Raw genomic sequence first — 8,844 nt, 5'->3', positions numbered from 1 at the left:
TTGCAATACACCTCCAACATTTTTTTTCAGATTATAACCCATTTGTCCTCTGAGATGGATACGTCACTTAAGCTCTTTTCAATAATTACCCTGACCAACGATTTTTTTTGCGACTTTGCGGTAGATCCTGTTGACTATACCAGTCTCGAATTCCTTCTGACGTTTATTCTTCGGCTGTGAGGTATGCATTTGGAGAAGTTTCTCTTCCTCCGAACGCTTACGTTTAGATACTGCAAATGCATCTTGGATGGCTACATCTAAGATTGCAGGAGGATCAGGCACTCCAGCTAAGCTAATTGGGTATTTCAGTCGATTGCTCATTGTCCGGCTTAGTTTTAAGATGCTCGTCAAGGCCGTGCCGCCTTGAAACGAAAGGCTTTAGTACTTGTAGGATTTTCATTAGCCATGTACCAGTGAAGGGTTTCACAGCTGCTGTGGTGTCTCGAATCATTTCTGGGGTTTATTCTTCGGCTGTGGGTTTTAATTCCTGCAGATACGTCTTGGGTGGCTACAACTGAAATTGCTGGAGAATCAGGCACTTCAACTGAGCTAATAGGGTATTGGCCCTAATAATTAGTTTTAAGATGCTTGATGCATAGTGCTCTAAAAAAAGAGAATTTGCTAACGTTCTAGCGAAGGGTTTTCAACTGCTGTGATGTTTAACATAACATGTAGGTCATTAGTTAGATAGCTGTTTATTCGCAGTCCACCAGCTTGGGTTGCTTCAGCTGATTTTCTGCGGTTTGTTTAGGTGAGTCTCCCCGTATTGGTTTCTCCATGGAACTAATCTTAACAGATGGTAGAAAGTTGGTATATTAGGAGTTCAATAGTCCCCTCTACATCCTCTCCTCTCCTGCCCATATCACCATTGATTCAGGCTGAGGATGGGTTTTGAATAAGAAGTTTTTGACATTGTACATTTTGCTCAGAGTCTTTTCAAGATGCTTCAATACTAATAATGTTATGTATCCTCCATAAAAGCATATCGGGTGGATACTTTTCTTCTTCTTGTACGTCTTGTAAGTCTTGTATTAGACTTGTTCTGAACTGTATTATTAGTAAGATATACATAGATATTTAATACGAAGATAGTATTTGGACTTAACTTAAACTAAGCAGCTTAAGTAACTACTTATTTAATAGCGAACATGCTAATGACTTATTTGACACCCAATTTGTAAGCATACTTAGTAAGTACTTCTCTGCAGTAACATCTGCAATAACTACTACAATAACTACTTATTTGTTAGCATGCGTGCTAATGACTTATATAACAACTTACTTGTAATTGTGTTCAGTAAGTACTTGTCTGCAATGACATCTGCAATAACTACTTATTTGTTAGCGTACATGATAAGGACTTATTAAACACCTTACTTGTAAGCATGCTCAGTAAGCTCTTATCTACAATAACTATTGAAATAACTAATTATTTCTAAGCGTTTGCGCTAAAGACTTGCCTGCAATGATGTCGTTGTGTTAAAGTAAAGAGCTACATTAACAATGTATTAGTTATATGAGCTTTTTAACTTATAACTTTTCAATGAAAGTTTTTACTGGGTTTTGTTAGTTTTAAAACTTTATTGATTAAAGAAACTTGAAATCCTTTTAAGTAGAATATTACAAATACATAAATACATTTGCTAGTGTCTTATTTCTTTGCCAAAATGCTACCAATGGTTTTTATGCTACCAATAATTGTATCCTTTTCATAGAAATCTATTTCTTGAACAAAATTCAAATTCGGTAAAAATTTATTCAAAAATTTATCGCTAATAGTCAAATTTTCAAATGTATAGGGGATATTCTGTAAGAAAAAGGAAAGGAAATTATTTAGTTTTTCTATAAGAAAAAAATAAACATTTTAACATACCGCTTCCAATGGACATTGAAAGGGAATATTACTAGTTCTTCTGATTTCCAAAACAATTTGCTGTACCAAGGGTACATCGAATTTAGTACGTAATGCATCACATCCATTCATTTTTATATCAATAAAACGTACTAACTTCTTTTTGGAGAATGTTGTGGTATCAATAAAAAATCTTACGAAAAAATTCTTTGACATAGTTTTAGTAAATATAAATTTGCCCGATAGACCATATTCATTTATGGCCAATTTTTTCACTTGACACTCTAAAAGCTCTAGACTATTAGTGAATTTCTTGCAGGGTAACATTATTAATAACGAAATTGTAACGTCTTGAGGAAATCTGTGAAGTAAAGAGAAAATTTTAATATATATATTTTCAAATATTTAGTTTTCTACGAACCTGATTGGAGCTTTTTAGAACCCACAATAGACAAATTACGAACAGCAATTTCGTTAACATTTTCCAATTTATTGTTTCGTATATTTTGTGCAAATATTTGCAAAGAATTGTTTTTTTAAACAGTCACAATTCAGCTTAAATTTAAAATGTACTAAGTAAATAAATAATTAAACGATTATTTTGAATCGCTTATTAAATATTGCAAAAAAACGTATTTAATAAGTTAAAAAATACGTTTTTGAAATCAAATTTTCATACAGTAAGGCCAATATTTTAACAGAACTTTTTGCACTCAAAAAGTTTTGTTCTGATAACACTAGATACTTAATTCGCTTAACAATTACTAATTTCCCATAATTTTAACAAATTGTTTTAAAATTATTACAAATTTTACTATTTAGAACCCAAAGACCGTACCACTGTAATATGACCTTGTCAAACTGATTTCAGAACAGAACACAAATGACCTCATTCCGATATAAAAATGCTTAGCAATATACATATAATTAATAATTAATTATATCAGTCTTTGGTTTATTTAATTGAATATTGATTATCACAAACAATTAATTTAGTTATTCAGCCTTAAATTAATTTAATATTGTTATACAACAAGTTCGCTTTTAACGAATCTTATATACCCTTCACCATAGTGTGTTGAAAGAAAGATCAATTTTATAAAATTTAACTTTATCTCATTTTTTCCCACTCTACCATTAGTCGAGCAATAGCAAAACAAAACCACCAACAACAACAAGAAAGCTAAACGAAACCAAACACACAAAAATAAAATACACAAAGCAATGAAACCAACACACATCCAAACATACGTATTTTTCCGATAAGCAATGTTAGTCTTTTTTATGAAATTTGCAGAGGTTGTCTCCGATTTTGGCTCATATCTCCATTATTTAAGGACAGATTTTGCTGATTTTAATTAGGAAACTTTCTGAAAGTATGTCTGACAGAATTATTGAAGATTTGGATCGTGAAGATATCTGGAGTTTTCAGAAAATTAATTTCAACAGACAGAAGGACGGACGGAAGAGAAGGACAGGACAGACGGACATATGGAAAGACAGGCAGACGGAATGACGGACAGACAGAAAGAAAAAGAGAAATGGCTTAATCGACGACACTATCCATAAGGATTCAGAATATATGTATATTCCTTATAGACGCGGAAAAATTATATTGTAGAAATTACAAACGGAATAACGAACTTATATGTCTATACCCTTCTCACGGCCCTCGGAGGCATGTTGCCTTGATGAAAGACCCCCATCTTGGGTGATTGAAATCCGGGGAAAAGAGGGTACCACCAATATCTCTAGTATGTCGGGACTATAATCTGGTGATGATCAAATGTATCCTCGACCTTTCATTAGACTGATTTGAGATGGGGGTCAAATCAGAGAACCACATAGTCTGGTACTACGGGTGGCCAGTTACCCGCAGGACTTTCTCTTGGCTGGTCAGTTGGTTGAGTTTCCTTCCGGATCCACGTAGTGTCTGCGGTTTAAAACCAAATTCCCGGGAAAAGAATGTCGGTTAAATACTGATGCACTATGAAATCTATAATTCGGTATAACTACGGTGCTGTTGTCGAAGTCAACAGCTACCCCACATAGGAATGTCGAAGTGCTTTACGTGAGTACCTGCCGTCTTGGCCTATCTCACGATGGTCTTTTTCATCCACTGGGTAGCCTTGAGAAGGGTCTACCATCGCCCCTTCAATCTTCAATGAAGAAATCGGGATGTAAAGCATCACTTCCGTTTACAACCACGCAGATGGGATGGCCTCTATTGATTTGAAAGTTTGTGCTTAATCACAGTGACACACTGTGGTAATTCGGATATGAACAGAGTTTACTCTGAAACATATTTGGACTAGGAAGGAAATTTCAATGGTATCACGTGTATATCCATCATCATTCAACCCAGCACACTTCTCATTCATCCGACACATTCATAAGAGAAAAACATACAACACACTTATTCTCAGGTAACCCCAATCATATACAAATTAACACCAACTCATTTCCAACGCTTAGTCCCACAGTCACTCCTCTGTGGGTATCTGTTGTTTCGGCAACAGCCGAAATATTGACTTTACCTTACATCAGTCCTTTAAACGCCTCTTGCTCTCCCCGCGAATTTGAGCTTAAACCACAGCCACTACGTGGATCCTGAAGGAACCTCAACCAACTGACCAGTCAGGACATAGTCTGCGGGCAACTGGATCTCTGGTTAGACCCCATGTCAAATCATACCAAGGACTAGCCGAGGAGTGAAATGACATCACTAGTTTATAGTCCCGGCAGACTAGAGGTACTGGTAGCACTTCTTTACCCCGGGATTGCAATACACCATGATGGAACATTTCATCATGGAAACATGCCCCGGGGGGACCCCCAGAGGAGTGACTGTGGGACTAAGATTTGGAAATGAGTTGGTGTATATGATACAGAATGAATGTAGGGGTATACGGATCTTACCCGCCCATATACCTTAATGAGAGTGTCGGATGTTGTTCTGTATGAGGGTGTCTGATGAATGTCAAGTATGCTGGGTTGAATGGTGATGGATGAAAGATATCTTATAGAAGTGATACCAATGAATCTTCCTTCCTTATCCAGGTATATTCAGATTTCATACCAGTTTTACCACAGTGTTTTCGCTGTAAGTAAGAACAAAGTCCTCGGCTTATTTGGTGGATTCATGTTTTAATTGTGACCTATAGCGTGCGCAAAAGGTTTACATGGACACACAGACGGCCAGACGGACAGACATAGCTTAATCAGAATATCAGAATAAAATGTGGTTGTAGGATAAATATTTTTGGATTTTACAAACATCAGCACAAACGCATATTAACCTTCCCACTATAGAGATTTATGGTATAAATATATCAAAACTCTACTAACCAAAACTTCGAATTGCTAATTTCACCGAAAAATTAGAGATATCGAAATATAGGCAGGCCATTTGACCTATTGTAATATCTTCTAAGAACAATGATTAGAAACATCAACCACCGCCTTTTACCAGAAACAGTTCAGATCAAACAGGGGCTTGAGTATTTTGAATACTCTACAAGTAAACAACCACAGTTCGTATTTTTATAACCTCTACCACCATCAGTCGTGATAGGCATCATATATAATATTGTAATTCCGTGTGTAACATCAAAAAATATACATCTAAGATCAAAAAAAAATATAATATATTCTGGGTCCGTCTGTCTGCGAGCAAAAAACACGCTCTACCAAATTCAAAGGAAATATTTACTATTTTCCTAAACTGTTTGGTAGTGAAAATAAGCAAAATCGGTTCTCAACTTATAAAGTTATAAGTAAAATTTCAGACTACCTATTATAAAATGAATTTTTTTCTAATTCTTAAATAATTTTCCCAGAATTTACAAAATATATTAATTTCACATATTTTTCTGTATATAGATAAATCGTTTACAAATTTCTTTTCGATATTGTTCTAGGCAAAAGACTGCCGTTAATTGCTGCACTGGCAATTATCATATTCGAATCATATAAATCCACACTTTGAGCAAAATGAACATAAGGCATAAATTTATTCCAAAATTGATCGTTCAGAGTGAAATTTTTGCAATAATACGAAAAGTTCTATTTAAAAAGCAAAAGAAACAAAAAGTTTAGAATATTCTAGTTACAAATAAATAAAAAAAATAATTACCGCTTTAAAGGGACACTGACGCGGCAAATTCACCGTTCTTCTAATTTCTGTTAACAATTTATCTACCAGCGGTATAATTCGGGTTCTTATTACATCACAAGCGCTTAATTTTACATCAATTAAACGTATAGATTTGTTCATTGAAATTGGTATGATATCGATTAAATAGCGTATGATAAATTCTTATTCATAGATTTACTGAATATAATGTTTGCAGTGAAGGCTAGTTATTTGGGGCCAATTTGGTTACAATACATTCAAAGTTTTTAACACCATTTGCAATTGGCAAACAGGAGACATTGTTTATTATGAAATTATAGGTGCTGGTGTTAACCTTAAGCAAGCAAATTAATTTTATTATTTAATTTAATTTTTAGTATTATTAAACTTACCATAAGAGAATTGTCCAAAACTATAAGGGAAATATTATTAATATCGTTTTAAACAACATTGTTGAGCTATTTTGTTAAGAATAAATGCTAGATTTTGTGCATGAATCAATAACATTTTTCATTGATTGTTTAAAATTGCATAAATTTTCTATTATAATAATTGCACTTCACTCTCAAATGATTATATTAAGTTAATATAAATTTTGTATTCAAATCCATTTAATATAATATTTTTTATTTACTCACAGTTTAGATATTAACTGTAGGGAATAGAGATCGGTATTAATAACTGCCATGGGCACTAAAAGATGAACTATTTAAATTTACCTTATCAGATAATGTCACCCTAATTGCGTTATGTATGCACTCTCAACTTTGATGTCTTCAATCCATTCAAGATTTTACGTGACGGCGCGAACTTTCTAATGTCATTAATGTCATGTTTGTGTGTGTATATATTGCTCTTGTATTTGTAAACTAAATAATTAATAATAATTATTAACTAACAAACAAACAAACACAAACTAACTAACTACTAACTAACTAACTAACTAACTAACTAACTAACTAACTAACTAACTAACTACTAACTAACTAACTAACTAACTAACTAACTAACTAACTAACTACTAACTAACTAACTAACTAACTAACTAACTAACTAACTAACTACTAACTAACTACTAACTTAACTAACTAACTAACTAACTAACTAACTAACTAACTTAACTAACTAACTAACTACTAACTAACTAACTAACTAACTAACTACTAACTAACTAACTAACTAACTAACTAACTAACTAACTAACTACTAACTAACTAACTAACTAACTACTAACTAACTAACTAACTAACTACTAACTAACTAACTAACTAACTAACTAACTAACTAACTAACTACTCTAACTAACTAACTAACTAACTAACTACTAACTAACTAACTAACTAACTACTAACTAACTAACTACTAACTAACTAACTACTAACTAACTACTAACTACTAACTAACTAACTAACTAACTAACTACTAACTAACTAACTAACTAACTAACTACTAACTAACTAACTAACTAACTAACTAACTAACTACTAACTAACTACTAACTAACTAACTAACTAACTACTAACTAACTAAACTACTACTAACTAACTAACTAACTACTAACTAACTAACTAACTAACTAACTAACTAACTAACTAACTAACTAACTAACTAACTAACTAACTAACTAACTAACTACTAACTAACTAACTAACTAACTAACTAACTAACTAACTACTAACTAACTAACTACTAACTAACTACTAACTAACAACTAACTAACTAACTAACTAACTAACTAACTAACTAACTAACTAACTAACTACTAACTAACTAACTAACTAACTAACTAACTAACTAACTACTAACTACTAACTAACCTAACTACTAACTAACTAACTAACTAACTAACTACTAACTAACTAACTAACTAACTAACTAACTACCTAACTACTACTAACTAACTAACTAACTAACTAACTAACTACTAACTACTAACTAACTAACTAACTAACTAACTAACTAACTACTAACTAACTAACTAACTAACTAACTACTAACTAACTAACTACTAACTAACTACTAACTAACTAACTAACTAACTAACTACTAACTAACTAACTAACTAACTAACTACTAACTAACGAACTAACTAACTAACTACACTAACTAACTAACTAACAACTAACTACTAACTAACTAACTACTAACTAACTAACTAACTAACTAACTAACTAACTAACTAACTAACTAACTATCTATCTAACTAACTAACTAACTACTAACTAACTAATTCGTGATCAAATTTATCCTCGGCCTTTTCTTTGGAATGATGAAAAAGGGGGTCAAACCAGAGCACCACATAATCTGGTACTGCGGGCGGCCGTTTGCACGCAGGACTTCGTCCTAGCTAGTCAGTTGGTTGAGGTTCCTTCGGGATCCACGTACTGGCTGTGGTTTAAATCAAAATTCGCCGGTAGGTTTGCTTACTTAAAATTTTTTTACACGGTGATATATAGCTTTTTCTGGATAAGTTTCCTAGAAACCAGGAGCGGTATAAACCTCTGGATTAATAAAATGTTGAGTATGTTTCAGTTTATTAAAAACATGCTCAACTTATAACAGAAGGTCCTTGTGGCCAGTGAAATAAGTGTGACTAATTAAACATAGATCTATGTTTCGAAATACAAATTACGGTCCTAGGGACGTTGTTGCCGATACAACAGAACCATCTCAGTAGTGCGGTTGGGCTACTTAAGAGGTCAAGGAATGCATTGGGGTGAGTCTTTGGATGATGTGAATGTTCTAGGGATATGAGTACTTGTCATAACATCAATCGGGTTTAATGTTACGTTGTCTATGATTGCCTTTTTCTTGTCAGGGTTCGATTGAGCTTGATTTATGATACCTGTCAGTCCTC

The 8,844-nt window shown here is 33.2% G+C and overlaps 1 protein-coding gene across 1 annotated transcript; it reads right to left on the bottom strand.

Moving 5' to 3' along the window:
• Positions 1-1,651: 1,651 nt before the first annotated feature.
• Positions 1,652-2,213, bottom strand: LOC119614629 (the record flags this gene model as incomplete). Its single annotated transcript, XM_037970744.1, has 2 exons — positions 1,652-1,807; positions 1,874-2,213. Coding segments are annotated over 2 exons (496 nt in total), but the record flags the coding sequence as incomplete, so codon positions are not given.
• Positions 2,214-8,844: the final 6,631 nt, after the last annotated feature.

The sequence above is a fragment of the Lucilia sericata genome, unplaced genomic scaffold (assembly GCF_015586225.1).
Source record: "Lucilia sericata isolate MDLA Ls3-8-SP2 unplaced genomic scaffold, ASM1558622v1 Contig003184F_arrow, whole genome shotgun sequence".
Classification (NCBI taxonomy): Eukaryota; Metazoa; Arthropoda; class Insecta; order Diptera; family Calliphoridae; genus Lucilia; species Lucilia sericata.
Note: the sequence above shows the minus strand (reverse complement) of the source record. Positions and strands in the feature narration are given on the sequence as shown.